General features: G+C 56.0%; 1 protein-coding gene across 8 annotated transcripts in view; it reads left to right on the top strand.

Annotated features, from left to right (window-relative positions):
- The window catches only part of CACNA2D2 (calcium voltage-gated channel auxiliary subunit alpha2delta 2), a 141293-nt gene that overhangs the window by 56640 nt on the left and 67791 nt on the right, over positions 1-16862 (top strand). For all 8 annotated transcript variants that reach the window (XM_054483281.2, XM_063661952.1, XM_054483282.2 and 5 more), the window contains one exon: positions 12561-12677. In XM_054483281.2, coding sequence (XP_054339256.1) covers positions 12561-12677 — 117 coding nt within the window. The remainder of the gene's footprint in view (positions 1-12560; positions 12678-16862) is intronic.

Consider the following 16862-nt stretch of genomic DNA (forward strand, 5'->3'; position numbering starts at 1 on the left):
CTGCTGCTTACCCTGGCCACTTGGGCCTCAGTTTACACACCTGTAGCCTAGGGTCCTAGACTTCCAACCTTACAAATGAAGATGGTTTCCTACAAGTCGAAGCACCTCCTTGAAGTCCACCTACCCTCTGGGCCCAGCTCAGAACTGTCCTTGGCTCTCCCTCCCCCTGCAATCCCTCTGGGCAAACAGGTTGGACGAATGAGCCCTCGGGGTCTGGTAGACAGCACCAGGCAAATGAATTAGGGGCTTGTTATCCTGAAGGGACTGGCTTCCTGGGAGGGTTCACCCAACTGTCTGAGAAACAGCTCTTGCTGGATGTTCAAAACAGGATGGGGTTTGTGAACCCGAGATTCAGCTGACCCCACTGGCTTTCATAGCCCTGGTGCAGGTGGCCCAATGGACATGGCCAAGGGGGCAATCAGAATGGCTTCCCAAAGGAGGGGTCAGGGCAGGGTTGGGCCTAAAGAGGAGTTATAGGATCCCACAGGCTGGAGACAGCTGCTGGGGAGATGGAGGCAGAGTCTGAAACAGGGTCTGAGTTCATGCACGTGGTAAGTCCATGTAGTCATTGAATTCCAGCTGTGCCAATTATTCTCTGTGCCTCAGTTGCCTCATCTGTAAAATAAGGACAACTGGGGCTTGTGAGAATTTGAAGAAATGGATGGCCGGTGTGGAGGCTCACTTTGGCCCCACCAGTAATGGCAGCTAATCCCATAATAATTGTCACCCAACCCCACAGCCCCCAAACCTGGCAACAAGGAGGTGGCACACCTGGAGTCGGGGCCCAGGCACAGCATCTGCCTCCCCTGAGCACAGCACACTTAACTTAGAAGTTCATGGCTGTTCAGGCTAAGGGCCCTCATGGTGTTTGCCAGTGTGGCCGGGCCATCAGTCCTGTTTGCACAGTTTGTTTGCATGGCAAACACTCTGCACAGATGCAGGAAGGTAAATTCTGGCCCCTGTTGCTGCTGGAGTTTTGCATACACCGAGAGAGAACCTGGAGCTGGAGGTGCCAGGGATTGTCCCTCTTCCCCAAAAGTGAAATAAGGGGTACTGAGGTACAGAAGGGCCAGAGCCTGCTCAGGAGCACCCCTACGGACTGGGTTCAGAGATCACCGACCCCAGCTCTAGGAAAGCTTTGGGTGGTAACCCCACCCCTGCATTTTTCAGGTCCAAAGTGGGAGCTTTCTTGTGAGAGCCCAGGAGAGGCTGTAAATGATGGGAGAGGCTGAGTTCCCTTGGGTATGTGTCCCCAGAGTGCATGTGTTTTCAGAGCATGCATGTCCCTAATGTGCGCCTGTCCTCAGCGTATCTTCAGTCTATACAAAGCCTCAGTGTCTTGGTCCTGTTTGTTTGTTTATTTATTTATGCTTCCGACTTGTTCTACAGAAGATTTAAGGGCACTTACAAGGATACATAAAATTCAAGGAGAGCCTATAAATTGGAAATAGGAGAAAAAGGAAAAATTAGAGGAGGGAGTAAGATGGTGTCAGGAGGTGCTGACAGAGGAGGTAAATGAGATGGCCTAGGCATGGTGTGTCCCCTTGCACACTTGCTTGCACATTCACGGTGACTCTGGTGCCTACTGCCTTATCGGTGCCTTGTGGTCAGCTGCATCAAGAACTCTGAAGGGGGAGCCTAGCTGGGCTCTCCTGGGACCCTGGTTCAGAGGCCACTGTGGGTTAGGCCATGCCCTTGCCCCAACCAGGTCTGGCACCCATGCTGTTAGGAGCCCTTCCAATGGTGTGTTTAGCAGGATTTCGGGTCATGCCCTTCAGGTAGCCCCAACTGTCCGAGCCAGCAAAGTTCCATTGCTTAAAACATCTCAGATGGCCACAGACCACTTTTTGAGGTGTGAATGGACACCCACAGAGCCTCACACAGGCCTGGGGCTGCCATATATCCAGTGACAGTGGACAGGCCCATCTAGGCTATGGTGCCTTTTCTGTGAGCCTAAGTGTAAGACTTGAGCAAGATCTGCAAGGGGCTTCCTGAGTCCTAGGTGTGAATGTAGTGAGGTCAGTGTGTGTGACCTGGTATGCAAGGTCAAGTGCATGTGCCTGCAGCCGCATCTGTGCACTGGTACAGGGCAGGTCCCTGGGATCACCTTGCCCCAAAAGAGGCCATTGATACCATGAGAGGCCATGGGCTCATCTTCTGGGCTTACCTTCATCTCTCTACCCTTATCTCCCACACCTGCCATGCTAAGATCTCATGTTTTCACAAGAGCAGCCAGCCCGAGGGCCTCAGCAGCACCTCTTATTGTGATTGGGGCTGTCGTTGGTGCTGTCATTATGTGGTGACATCTTTAGCAAGTCTCAGCAGCACAGGACAGAATTCCAGCCTGTGAGGCCAGGAAAGTTGGTCCCTGCAGGACAGAGTGGATCAGAGAAGGTGTTCAGGGCCTTGGGAGCAACCCTGGAAGGCGGTCCCATGAAAAGCCACTAGCACCCCACACTTGAACTTCCATCTTTGAGGAATGCCAGGATGGCCTGGCTGAGGTAGCTCAGGGCTGTGCAGACTGTGAGGGTGAAGGCTCGAGCCAAACCATGAGGCTGCTTAAGGGCAGAGCAGGAATTCAGACCCGTGGCTTTTGGCCATTCTTGGCTGTGGGTGCGAGACTGGGAAGTCTCCTCTTTGGACAGATTCTGACCCTCCTGGCACCTCAGTATCCTCATCTGTAAGACGAAAAGCCAACCAGCTGCTGACCACCTCCAGGGTGCCCTTGTTACAATCATCTCCACCCCCAGGGCCTGACTGGTGGCTTTGGGGCAAGGTCAGTTTCTAGCCACTCTGGAGTCCTTGGGGGACCTGCCCAGTCCCTGAAGAAGGTTGCTCACCTGACCTATCAGGGCTGTGCGGGGTGGATGGAGGTGATACAGAGAAAGCAGATTTTGCCCTTTTCTCCCTGGCCTCAATTCTATCTAATGAGGGTACTCATGGGGGTGAATTTCTACCAGCTCTGGGCTACAAGGACTCTGGGCCACAGTGACTGTTTCATCTCAGATGAGAGCTCCATGACCCGTCGAAACCCACTGGAGCTGTGACATGATTGGGAGTCCCCCCTGGCCCACCAAGGGTCCACTGGAGCCTCTGCCTACCCTGGCTCCCAGAACCCTTCACTCCCAGCCCACTGTCCCTGAGTCCTGAGAGGTGGGTAAAGGGGGCTTTACTTTAACCCATTTTACACATCCGAAGATGGGGGCACGAGGGTGAAGGGGTTGAAGAGGCCAGATGGCAAGGCAGCGGCCCAACTCTGGGTCTGTCTACTTGGGCTGTTGTAGGATAGAGGGGGCCGTTTGTCCTGCTGCGAGGGTAGGGTCCTTGTCCAAGGCCAAGCTGGGCCAGGGCTGCTCGAGGTGGTGAACGGACTGAAGGGCAGGCCAGGCTAGTCTGCGGGCCGGAGAACTGAGCGGCAGCGGGGGCCTGGAACTGATGGCTGGGGTCTGAGAAGCCCAGTGCCACAGGCACCTCCACTCACTGCCTGTAGTCTGCAGCCGGGTTCTCTATTTCCCAGAGCTATCAAATGATGAGGACTCCATGGGTTATGCGCTGATCCCTGTCTGGCCACACGGAGGACCTGTCATCACTATCCCCATCCTCCTGCAGTCAAGATGCTGAGGAGTTCTGATGAAAGGAAGGCAGGGCCAACTGGATGGGGAGGCAGCGGGAGAGAGCAGAGCCAGGGTGGGTGGCAAGGGGGCCCAGACGCCGACACAAACAATCTGCTTCCCATAAACATGGGCGCCCACACCAGCCGGCCGCACCCGGCGACTTCTGTGAGTTGGGAAAGTGCGGGTATGTTTACTCGCACTCCCCCGTGCCAGCTGGTATGCTGGGCACAGCTTCCCTCCCAGCTGCCTCGACAGCCGGCGGCTCCCAACTCAGGGAGGGGGAGCAAACAGGGGCCCCTGGTTCTTGCCTGCAGTTTGGTTCACCTCGGGCTCAAATTCCCCACCCGATGCTATTCCAGGCCACATTGAGAGGATGGGGGCCCTGAGAGTCTCCATGGCTGGTGTCCATGTGGCTGTGCTGTGCCAGAGTTGTCTCCGCTGCTCTCCAGCCCATCTGAGTAGGCAAAGGCCTGGAGGCTGGAACTGTCCAGGGACACTTATCTTGAGTTCAGGCAACAGATGTCCCTCCAGTGGGGTCCATGCCCTCCTCCCTCTACCCCAGCTGCTTTCTCAGTAGTTGCTTCTCTCTGGGGTGTGGTCAGTGCTCCAGTATCTCAGCACACGCAGAACCAATGGATGCCAATTGCAGGTGGGTGAGGCTGCAGGGAACCAGTGCCCCATGGGCCCTGGGATGCGTGGATCTCCGTGCCTCAGATTCTCTGCTCTGTGAATTCTGTGAATACCTTGTCTGAGTGCCACTCAGCAGTGGCACCTACATGAGGTCGTGTATCATCCCCAGGAGGCCAGGGCAGATTCTTGTCTGTGAAGGTGTCTCTGTGGTATTGCACCACCCACCCCAAGGCCTGGGTCAAGCATCTCAGATCAAGGAGTGGTGGGAGCTCAGAGGCAGGGGCTCAGGGAAGCTGCTTGGGGAAAGTGCTTCTTGGGCAGGCACTCAGCAGCCCATGCTAGAGTATTAACTTGTGACCTTGGAGATACATCGTGGATGGCTTTGGTCCTGCAGCATTTGTTTTGAGGTACACAGGAGTGTGCCTCATGCTGGCGTAGGCAGGCAGGGACACTGGAGTGTGCCCCCTCTCCAGCCCCCTTTCCCAGGGCCATTTGGGATTGTCACCTCTGTAGTAGGGAGACCTCATTTGATTCTTTCTCACTCCAAACCTGTCCCCAAAGCATCCCCGTGACCACCAAGGGAGCCAGAACTTAGGGAAGATGAAGTCACAGACTGCAAGTTTCACATAGGCACACAGCCATAGGAATGCTGTTATCTAACGATGGCAGCCTGGAATCCAGCCATGGTGCTGGCTAATGATGGGTGAGTCCCTTCTTAGCATTCCTGACAGCTGGGCTGGAATAGTCCCTGTGGTGGGGGGCTCCCTACTTATCCAGGTGTTGCTTTCAGGCTTTGGGAGTCCTGACTGTGAGAAAGTTCCTCCCATTTCTGAGCTGGATTCTGCAACCCTGTTCACAGAAGCCATCAGGAACCTTGGAGAAAGGACCTCTCATTTTGGAGCTGGGTGGATACCATTTCCTTCTAGGACTGTTCTCCCCTGAGATACAGGCCTTAACACTGGAGGCCTCACTCAAGTCAGGCCTGGTGTAAATGGATAATCACGATTGCCACAGTTTTCAAGTCACTTTGGAAATTTGCGTATGTTTCAGAGGAGCAAAGGGCTACACCCAGGAATGGACCATGCCCAGTGTCTCTGGTGGGTGGTGCCTTGCCTGGGGGCACATTCAGGGCAGGCCTCACAGGCAGGCTCTGCACAGGGGCAAGCACAGGGAGGTTGGCACAGACTGGCCCTTGCTTGGCTGGGAGGATTTGGTTTATTGTTTTGTGTTGGGTTTTGTGTCTTTTGAAAAACAAGAGATTGAGCCTTTTTATGACATGGATTTTACAGCGTAACGAGGCAGCGTAATTTCCCATTCTCAGCGGCAAGTGCACTTTTTACACTAATTGCATAATTAGACATAATGTACTAATTGCGGTAATGGATGACAGTCAACTAAACTTTAACTTTAAAAACAGGGAGGCGTTGCTGGGGGTGGTGGTGGGGGCTTCAGGCCCCTGTGAGTTTTGTGAAGGGAGTCCTCCTGGTGAAAGCTCCTAGAAGTTGCCTCTTGAGGACGAGGGATCAGAGAGCCCCCGGGCCTTTCTCACCTTGTGGTCAGTCACATATCCTTCCTTCCTGGAGGATCCCCCTGTCCCCACTACCTGGGTATCTGCTCCCCTTGCCCTCACACCATGTCTCCCCAGCTTCTGTCCCCCCACAAGCCCCTCTGCAGCCACTGAGCAGTCCCTTATCCCTGCTTCTCCCAGCCTTTGCACCTGGCGCTACTGCTGCCAAGCGTCCCTCGTCCCTGTCCACCCACAAAAACCCCTGCCCAGCCTTTCACACTGCTCAGATGTCCTCTCCCCTGGAAAGCCCTCCCCAGGCTTTCTCTTGCCCCCTACCACCCTGGAGCAGGCCAGCCCCACTCCCAAGTGTCTCCTGCACACCTCTCTCTGCTGCCACCTGTCTGGGCATCTGTCCCCTCTGGATAGAGAGTCCCAGGAGGGCAGGGACGAGGTCTGTTCCATCTCTGCTGTTCCAGGGGGATGTAAGGAGGTGGGGGTGGGGGAGGATAGTGCTATTAATGGGCCGCCCACCCAGGAGACCAGGCCAGGCACCCTCCTCCCTGCTCCCACACTGCTGTGTGACCTCCACTGTAGCCTGTGCAGGCTGATTGTAATGGCCTGGTTCTGTGTCTGTGATGCCCTCTAGAGAGAGCGTTCATCCCAGGCATTCTGTACTGGATATGAAGGGGAATTATTAATGGGACAACTAACATCACAGTGTACAAAACCTGTGTGTGACAGGACACCATATACAGCTGAGTGACCATGGGGCCACCCCGCCTGGGATGTTGGCAGTGTGGCATGGCCACTTAGGAACCTAACATGGCAGTTGGCAAAAATGTCAGCAGCTGATGAAGCATGTAACTGAGTGACATGCAGCCCCCCTGCCTGGGCACTGATAGTGTGCCTTGAGGGCTCCAGGGGCCCCTTGCCCTACTGTAAGCCCTGTGCCAGGCTGGTGAGGGACAGGCCTCAGCCCCCTCCTGGGGAGCTGCCAGTCACACACCCAGTCTCGCGGCTGGTGTGTCCCCAGAGCAGCCGGATTAGGGTTTTTGTGCACCCACCATGGGGCAGCCCCTCAGTCCCATCAAGAACTAGGCTATAGGGAGAGCCCTGGGGCGTGCAGCCTGTCCTGGATCTGTCCCAAGTGCTGTCAGTGGTAGAGGGTCCCCAGGTGCTTGGCTACCCCATCAACCCTCCAGTCTTCAAGGTGGATTTGCAGTTATGTCAATACCCTCTATTTTCTCACTGAGGCAGAAGGCCAGGTTAGCAGCCTAGAAGGGGTGGGTGAGGCAGGGGGCCCGGACCTGGCTCTGCCCTGACTGGCTAGGGTCCTTGAACTGGTTACTACCTGTCCCGAACTCCCCTACCTCCTTTTTCGCCCAGCTCAGGCTTCCTGAGCCACCACAAGCCCCCTAGCCACCCACCCAACATCCCTGACATGAGTGTAGCCCAGTCTGGCAGCTGACCCCGGCCTCCAACTGCAGACCCTGTGGCCTCTTGAGGTGGTTCCCTCCCCAGGGCTTGTTCATTTGGGTCGGGCCTCAGGAGGCCTCGCCCACAGTCTCTCATCCACTGGCTGCCCTCCCTGCAGGGGCCTAATGGGCAGTTAAGACTTTCACCTGGCTGCTCCCTGTGGTGAAATGTGGTGAGGGGATTGGAGCGCCAGTCTCCCCGGAGTCATGCCTCGGGGCTCAGGCCAGGGGTGCTGGAGCACCTGGCAAAACCCCAAGGTGAGCTGGGTCTTTGAGGAGACAGCCGGCAGCAGGGCCAAGCCTGCGTCAAATCTTTCTTGTTCCATTTTCTTTCTGATTTAATTTTCCAGAGATGAGGGCTGTTCGCCTTCGCTGCGGAGAGGAGCCTTGCGTGCGAGTGCCTGTTTTGACTCGCAGGGTTGGGTGGGTGCTTAGTCGATTGGGCTGGCCCTGCCAGTCTTTCCCTCATTCCCCTCCAGCATGGCCCTCCCACCTTCCAGGGGCCTCAGTCTTTCAGCCTCTGCCTGCATCCGCCCCAAGCCCTTCAGGCCTGCCCAGTTCATCCCTATGCCTCTTTTCCCATGGCTTTGCCTTCAAGTTTAGGGATAAAGGTGGGGAACAGAACTGTACAAAGAGTATGACCTAAAGCAAGGGCTTTGGATTCGACCCAGTTCAAACCCCAGTTTTGCATGCGCCTTAACCTCTGTGGCATTCAGTGTCCTCTCTGCCACATGGAGATGATCAGAATGGACCCTCCTCAGGGGTTGTAGGAGATCAGTGAGGTCACATGTGTAAACCGCCTGCCCCAGAGCAGCCAGAGCTAACACTCGGGGCAAACAGGGCTGTTCCTGCAGCCTCCTTGGCCCTTCCTCCTTGCTTTTCCCCACTCTCCTTTCCCCTCTCCTCCCTCCTTTTCCTCTCCCCTTCCAGCTTCCCCCTTGCCCTAGGCAGGTTTGGTGGTAGCTCAGGCCTGGGCTCCCCTGCTGCTGACTTTCTAAAATGCCTTCTGATTGGGGCCTGTCCAGGTCACTTGTCCTGAGGCCTTTAGTTTTCTGTGGTGGCTGTCTCTATGTTCCAGGCACGTTGGGGCTGGTAATTGGACTCCCCTCTTCCAGGCAGGACTGTTAGGAGCTGTGGGAACGAGGCTGGCTCCCTTTGCTCCTGCCAGCATGCAGGCTTCCTATCCAAGGTCACCATTCCTGCAAGGGTCTCCAGGCTCGCCTCCCAGTTACGTGGAGCCATGGGGGACGCGGGAGGCTGGGCAGAGGGTTCGGGGCTTCTAAGGAGGCATCAGCCCCCACGGCCCTGTGAAGCCCTACGATGGAGGGCTGGCCGGACTTGCCCTGATGCCTAACTGAAGAACTGCTAGAGCTGAGAGAGGGTTGGAGCTAGAGCCAGCCCTGGGGGAGGGGAGAGGTGGAGGGGCAGGTCTCCATCACTGATGGGATAGGAGTGCCCTCAAGGGAGGAGGGCACCAGCTGAGCCATGGTCACCAGTACATGAAACAAGGTGGGGAACCAGGGATTCCTGGAAACAAGGGGCTCCAAACAGACTCCTGAATTGTCCCTTGGGACCTCAGCCACCCCTGTTCTCGCTGTTCCTCAGTCCTCCCCCACATCCCCACCTGGCTCCAGTCTGCTACCCTGTCCCACCAGCATCCTGGCACTCTCTGTGGGTTAAAGCTGCTGCCTCTCCCTCCCTATCACTGCTGGCACAGAGCTGGGGCACCCTGGGATCAGCTGGGCCCTGTCGTGCTCCTTAGTCCAGCAGAGGTGGGGCTGTGCCAGCTGCGCTGCTGTGGGAGCAGTTGGCTTTTTCTAATTAACTCTCTGGGCCAAGGACATCAGCGGGCATTGCCATCCTGCTGTGGTTGAGGCTCTGCATCCGGTGCACCCTGGCCTTTCTGCCACTTCCCAGCTGGCCCTAGGAGCCAGGGCTAGAGGCTGGGGCTGGAGTGGGGCTAGTCCTGGGCAGTCTGTGCACTGGAATTGCCCTGGGCTCTCCTGGGCTCCTGCTGGGCCTGCAGGTGGAAAGCACCTCCCTGGACCACATCAATGTGGAGATGACCTTTCTCCCAGGATGGGACCATCTGCTGGGCTGTGTCACTTAGATCTGGGGATTTGGGGCTCAGCTCAGGGCCCACCCTAGAAGACAGGGACAATTGGAGCAAGTTCAGGGGAATGTTGAAGGGAGGGCTGTGGCACTAGGGGCTATCATTCGAGGACTGTTGCACCTCAAGGGCTCATTTGGGATTGGGGAGCAGGCTTGGCTGGCAGCGTGACCAGCCTCTGCACTTCTGGGATTCTGCTCTCTTCTCACCAGAAACCCCTTCCAGCCCATTTCCCTGGCCTTGCCCTAGAGAGGATTTAGATAGCAGGGCAAGGTGGAGGGGATGCCGGGACAGCGTAAGTCAAGGTATAGCTGTGGGAACTGGCCTGGGCTGGAGACCCAGAGGCCTGCAGGCACATGACAGGTCAGTGGGCTTGATGGGACCCAGGTGGTGGCACCAGGGCTGGCAGAAAGATGCTGTCATGGGTCCTCGAGTAGAAATAGAACAGGAAGAAAGCAAGGTGGATGCATCCCTGGGCCCTGAGGGCTCATGCAGCTGCAGGCAGAAGTTGAGGAATCAGACCTGGGCCCAGCTGGCCCCAGACCTCTGCTTTTGGACATAGAATCCAGCATATGCATTTGCCAGGTGTCCACTGCACACAGACATGGTGCTTGGGAGAGAGAGAAGGAAGCTGGCCATGGCTGTGCCCTATCAGTGGCGTCCCAGTGTCTAGGCTCCACCATTATCACCTCTGGGGCCGAGGCTAAGGTGTCGGAGACAAGGACAGGGTGGCTCAGTGTGGGAGACTGCCCAGACCGATCGGGGAGAACGGGGTGGGGCTGGAGGTGGGCAGACCGCAGGAAACTGAGGCTACCAGCTCAGGAATGGAGCCAATGGCTTTGGACAGCCCCAAGTGTACAGACCTAGCAGGGAGAGAATGAGGGCAGGGAGGGACTATGATTCCATCTGCAGAATTCTGGTGATCCCAAATTAATAGCAGTAACAGCAGCACAGGCTGCTCAAGGCATGGGTTTGCTGTCCCCAGCCTGTGAGGTGGGGACTACTGTTCTCTCATTTAATAGATCAGTCACGGAGGTTCAGAGATAAGTGACTTTTGGCAGAGTCTCAGCTTCCAAGGCCTCATGTCACCTGTTGGTGCCCTGAGGTGTGTGCCTGCCACCTAGAGACCCACTCACTCTGCGGCCCCCTGATCCCCAGCACAGTCACCATGACAGGCTGCAAGGGGCACCCTGGAGCCCAAGAGGAGGGACTCCTGGACTTTCCCAGGAGAACCACATGGTCCTGCCTCAGGTCCTGGGGCTGTACACAGCCATGGACAGCCCAGACTGTGGCTGCACCTGGAAATGACCTTGACAGAGTCTGAGATATGAACTTCATCCCAGGCCAGGAGAAGCCGGGCAGCGGTGCCCCCTGCTGGTGCAAGTGGGTCGGGACACCACTCTCCAGAGGCATCGGTGGATGTGGCTGAGACCACGGCCACACACACCCCAGAATGATCTGTCAAAGATGGGTGAAAGCTGATGGGGGATCTGGCTTTGCCACTCAATCGCCTGGCCTTGACCTTCCCTCTCCTGTTTCTGTGCCTCAGTTTCCCCAACAGTAAGGTGCTAGGCTCTAGGTTCCCTGCCTTTCCTCAGTGATCCTCAGAGTCTGACCCCTCCTCACCCTGTGTCTCTAACACTGTCTCCCTCTGTGGACGTCTGTCCTGAGGCAGGGCCCAGGGGTCCAGGGAACATCCTGGCCTGGCACTCACTCGGGGCGTCTCTCCTCCCTGGCCATGTGGCCAGGCATCAAGTCTCGCCCCCTGATTGCCACTACTCTGCGGGAAGGAGCGACTTCACCACAAATTATTTTGTTCTAAAAGAAGGACAAAAAGAAAAGAGAAGCCGGGAGGGATGGGGGTGGCGGGAGGAGGAGAAGATTGCCTGAGCTGGCTTTGTGCGGTGCTTTAACCCCTGGACTGCCAGGCACTGGGTAGCGGCAGGGCAGGGGCTCCAGCAGCACCCAACCCCCCCACCCCATCCCCCTGTCAGATGACAAGGTCTTATCTCCCTGCCTTCTCGCTGTCACTCTACCGACCTTATCTCTCTCTGCTTGTCTGTCTTTCATCGGCTGCCTCTCCCCCCTCCTTATCTCCCCTCATCACCTCCTCTCTGTCTCTCCACATCCCTCCACTTCTGCTCAGCCTGGTGGCACGGTTCAGTCATGGCAGCCTATTCTGTGACCTCTGGTGGTGAAGGAGCCTGTGCTTGGGGCACAGACCTCCTTGGATCACCTGAATGAACACATGGACCCAGTCAGGCTTGGAGACACATGCAGCAGCATATGATGCATACAAATGCACACACGCGCACACACACACACACACACATGCACACGCACACACCCAAGACCCAGCTGTGAACAAAGACACTTGCAGAAATCTGCTCCTAAGACTCACAAGCCCCTGGGGGGTTAGAGACCCTAACCCCACCCCAGCCCCAACACGCAGGCATGTGCACACAAACGGATATGTTGAGCCATCACACACACACACACACACACACACACACACACACCCCATCAGATTTACACTGCCACATGCACCTGCACACAGACCCACCCCTCTTGGAGGAAGGCTGGGCAGATTCATTCCCCCCAACCTGCCGCTTCCTCCCTGGTGCCCATTCCCTATATTCTGTGCCCTGAATGACAGAGGAGCCCGTAGGATTGCCCAGAGCTCCTGCTAGTTTCTGTAAATGCCCTGGGGCAGCACCCACAAAAAAGGGTCCAGATGCCTGAGCAGTGTGGAGGCGTGGCTGTGTGTGTGCACATGCATGGGTGTGAGCATCTTCTTTTTGGGATGGGGTGTGTGGTGTGTGCTTATTGACTCCATCTCCCTTCAACCTCCTGCCTGCTCTCCAGCCCACTGTTCCCCTCTACTATTCACAGTTACCTTCAGCTAGTCAGGGGGGCTGCTTATGACCCTGAAAGCGGGGGGCCCTGAGGCCCAGAGAAGGCAGTGACAACCCCATCCCACCAACCACAATGACCAGCCTAAACTGGGCCCTCATCCCATATGCAAGCTACGGAGCCCCTGGCCTTGCCCTGCCTTCAAGTCTGTGGGGGCGCTGGCCTTCCATGCCCTCTCTCAGAGGCCAAAGACAGGGTCTGGGTGCGAGTGAGGACTGTGCTGAGGTGAGCTGTGCAGAGGGGTATGCAGGGCCCATGGCATGGGGACGTGGGACCACCTGGTCTCACCCCTGGCTTCTGCTTCCTTCCAGATTTACAAGGACAACCGGAACCTGTTCGAGGTACAGGAGAATGAGCCTCAGAAGTTGGTGGAGAAGGTGGCGGGGGACATTGAGAGCCTGCTGGACAGGAAGGTGCAGGCCCTGAAGGTAGGTGTGTGTGTTGGGGGCAGGGGGGCGGCGCTGAGGGAGGGCCAGGTGGAGAGGTCCTGTACCATGAGGGCAGTGTCCTGAGCCTTCATCACGTGGCCCTCCTGAGTTCAGCTGGGCCAGCATCAGCAGGGCTGTGCCCACGTGGAATGTGGGCAGCTGCAGCAGGAACAGGATGATACTATCTGGAGTAGCTGCATGAGAGGGGGTGACTTGGAGTTTTGGGGCTCTGCGTGAGCCTGAGGCTGGGACTGGGGCAGGCCCTACCCCTCCCTCCTTCCGGGCCTGGGGTTTTCCCATCCCTCTGGGTCCCCAGGTTTGTTTATGGGTGGTGCCCTGGATGGGCACCTGGCCAGGATAGTGACCTGCTACTGGTTGAGTCTGCCCCTGAGGTAGGCTGCAGGCTCTCTTGGAGGGAGTGTCAAGGGGGCTCTGCAAGCCCCACAGAGAAGGCCACGTAAGGATGGGGGCTGCTCTGCCCATGGCTTTGAATGTTTCTCTGCTCCCCCATCTGGGCCTCTATATTCAGAGAGGTTGTGCCTGTCAGCCTCAGACCACTGTAGTTCTGAGGGGTAACAGGAACGCGCTGGGCTGCTGTGACAAAGCAGGCAGACCCCTGGCACTCAGCCCATCCCAGGGAGAGTAGGTGGGATGGGGCTTCTCAGCTGCCAAGTGACCAGGGAAGGTCATACGTAAATGAGTGAGAGGCATCCAAGCTCCCCCCAGATCAGAGGCATACCTGCAGTTGCTCCAGCCTGTGTCAAAGACAAACTAATCCAATAAAAAGGAACGAAGCTGGGCATGGTGATGCACACCTGTAGTCTCAGCTACTCAGGAGGCTGAGGCTTGAGCCCAGGAATTCAAATTCGAGGCTGCAGTGGGCCATGATCGTGCCACTGCACTCCAGCCTGGGCAATAGAGTAAAAACCTCATCTCTTTAAAAAAAAAAAAAAAAAAAAAAGGGATAAAGTCTCCTGATACTTGCTTGCTACAACATGGATGAACCCGAAAACATTATGCTAAGTGAAAGAAGTCAGTTACAAAAGACCACATATTGTGTGATCCCATTTCTATGAAATGTCCAGAATAGGCAAATCCATAGAAATGGAAAGTAGATGCATGGGTGCCTGGGAAGGGAAGGATAGGGAAGGCCTGCTAATGGGTACAGGGTTTCTTTTTCGGAGTGATGAAAATATTCCAAAATTAGATTGTGGTGATGGTTGCACAACTCTGAATATACTAAAAACCACGAATTGTATACTTTATTTGGGTGGATTTGCTGGTGTATAAATTGTATCTCAATAAAGCAGTTTTTTTAAATGAGCAAGTCTACACAGGCTGTGCCCAGGCTCAGGCCAGGGTCCTGGCTGGGTTAAGTCAGAGTGGCCACTCCAGCCTACACCCTGCCATATCCAGTCACCAAGAGAGAACCAGAATTTCCTTCTCCAGGAGTTGGGCCCTGCTGTCCCCCATGGGATCCCCTGCCTGTCCCTATGTGACCTGGGGCCATGGAATAGGTGGAGACTGCTTCTTGGGGCCAGCTTCCCAGAGAAGGTGGACTCTGAGGACCTCCCACCCAGAGAACCCAGAGCAGGGCTCCACCCAACCTTCAGGATCTCCTGGACACGAGTGTGGGAGATAGAGGGGAGCAGGCAGAGCCACGCCTTCTGCAGGGATAGCAGCCCATTACGCTTGCCTCTCTCAGCTAGTGCATCATGCCCCACCTTCTCACCTTTCTGAACTGGGCGTGGCTGGATGCCCTTCTCCTGCCTTTCCCTCATTCTCCAACCCTGTCTCCGCCCCACTTCCTTCCAGACCCCTCATTTGCACACTACTTCCCAGCTTTGCTGCCCCCTGTCCAGTTTACAAATGTGGGCACCCAGCCCTGAACTTGTGTTGGAACTGTCTGATAAATGCAGGAAGGGACAGCCCTCAGGCCTTTCGGCCTGCCACTCAGCCAGGCCGGCACAGCAGGGGTGCTGAGTGGTGGCAGAGACAGACGCCTGACCCACCCTCCATGCGTGGAGCCCAGGGCCCAGCCTCCTGCCCAGCCCCTTGGGAATCACAGGGCTGGGGTCTCTTTCCAAGCCACTTCCCCCACCCCTAAAGGAACAATCAACTCCGATAGCTTGGGAGGAGCAGCCAAAGGCCTGAGGTCCTGGTCCCAACACTCTCCCTTGCTGGACTCTGCCATGTGAGGCAGACAGATGCCTCTCCCTTCCACTGCACCTGCAGCCCATCCATGGCCTGGGACAGCTGGCACTAAACAGAAATTATTTTCTTTTCTTTCTGTTTTTTTTTTTTTTTTTTTGAGACAGACTCTCACTCTGTTGCCCAGGCTGCAGTATAGTGGTGCAGTCTTGGCTCTGTGCAACCTCCATCTCCTGGGTTCAAGTGATTCTTGTGGTTTAGCCTCCCAAGTAGCTGAGATTACAGGCGCCCACCACCATGCCCAGCTAATTTTTTTATTTTTAGTAGAAACAGCGTTTCACTATATTGGCTAGGCTGGTCTCAAACTCCTGACCTCAGGTAATCCACCCGCCTTGGCCTCCCGAAGTGCTGGGATTACAGGCATGAGCCACCGCATCTGGCCCAGAAATTATTTTTTATGAGAAATGATGGGGAAAGGCATGCACTGACCAGACAGACACTCACCGTGTGCTGAGTCTATCATGTATCATTCTCACAGCAACCCGGAGAAGGAAGCCCTGACTACCCTCGCTTCACAGAGGGGGACACTGGGACTCAGAGGTGCCATGCATCAGGCCAGGATATGGCAGAGCCAAGATTTGAACTCAGGTCTCCCTGACTCTGAGCCAGCCCCTTGACTCCCCACATTATTCCTGAGGCGTGCACTGAGCCCATAGCCCATGGCCTCCCAGCACTCCTGGGCAGTGAACTCCTCCTGCTGCAGCACCCCCGGCTCCAGACACACGAGATGCTTCTGCCCATATCCCCAGAGGAGGGGGAGAACCACCCTTCCCCCTGCTTGGTCCTAATTGTTGAAGATGAGCTTTGGTCTTAATTATGTTTTAAATGTGCTTTTAATCAAGTCCTGGTCCCTTTCTCCTTTTTCACATTTGTTTGCAGCCTGAGTGTATATGGAGGGAGGGCTGTTGGGGGACTGGACCCCCACCCCCACTACATTGTTCCTCTCTCCCTGGACCCCATCCAGTAATCCAATTTAAATCCTTTGCTCTGGTCTGGAATTCTAATTGGGGGCTTGCAAAGAGGGAGCTGAGCAACACAGGACGGAAGTTCATTGTCTCATCTAATCAGGGACAATCAGATGTTTGTAACGAGTTTCTCCAAGCTGCAAAGGGTGGTTGCTGGGGCCAAGAGTCAGGAGGGAGCAGGCCAGATCAGGGGCCTTGCAATGCAAGCAACCAGCGTCTCCAAGTCTGGGAAACAGGCTGGGCTCTCAACTTCAGAGACATGGAGGGATACCTGTCTTGGAACTTTGACTACCTAGGGAGATGGGGGCCTCTGAACTAAGGCCCACTCTCTCAGAGTCTTGAGTCCCAGGAGGAATAGGGAGGTGCCTAAGTTCTTATAGCAGACTTGGACCCAAATCAGGACTCTCCTGCCCTCCCAGCTGGGCCCTGGTCTACAGCCTGGCTCTCGGGAAGACCACCCCCTCATCATTACATTCCTCCTCCATCTATTCACCAACATCCGCCAATGGCTACTGTTTACCATGCCCTGTTCAGGGCTGGGGGTGCAGTGATGAAGGACAGGCCCTGTTTCTGCCCTCGTGGAACTCTCAGTCCAATCCTGTCCCAGGCCTTAGTTTCTCTCCCTATGAAATAGGGACATGAGCCCCCTCCCTGCCCAGCACTTCTGGTTTCACAACTCCAGGGGCATCAACGTGTAGAGACCACGGTGTGAACAATCCCTTGAAGGTTGTGCCCCTGCAGCACCATCCTGTGCTGTGTGGCTCTGAGGAGAGGCCATGGGGAAAGGGAAGGTACTGCCCAGGATTAGGTGAGGGGTGACCCCAGTGGGAGAGATTCCAGCCTCCTCTCAGGGACACAGCCAAGGGTATCGAGGCTCAGCGGGCTTGGTTCCTAGAGAAAGGGAAGCCCAGGGCTAGGACAGCAAGGCCAGAGCAGGTTCCAGAAGGACATCAACATGGTGGCTAGAAACCTGCTTTCCGGGAGGCCCTTTTGCCTCCTTCCTCAAACA

Source organism: Pongo pygmaeus, chromosome 2 (assembly GCF_028885625.2).
Source record: "Pongo pygmaeus isolate AG05252 chromosome 2, NHGRI_mPonPyg2-v2.0_pri, whole genome shotgun sequence".
NCBI classification, from domain to species: Eukaryota; Metazoa; Chordata; class Mammalia; order Primates; family Hominidae; genus Pongo; species Pongo pygmaeus.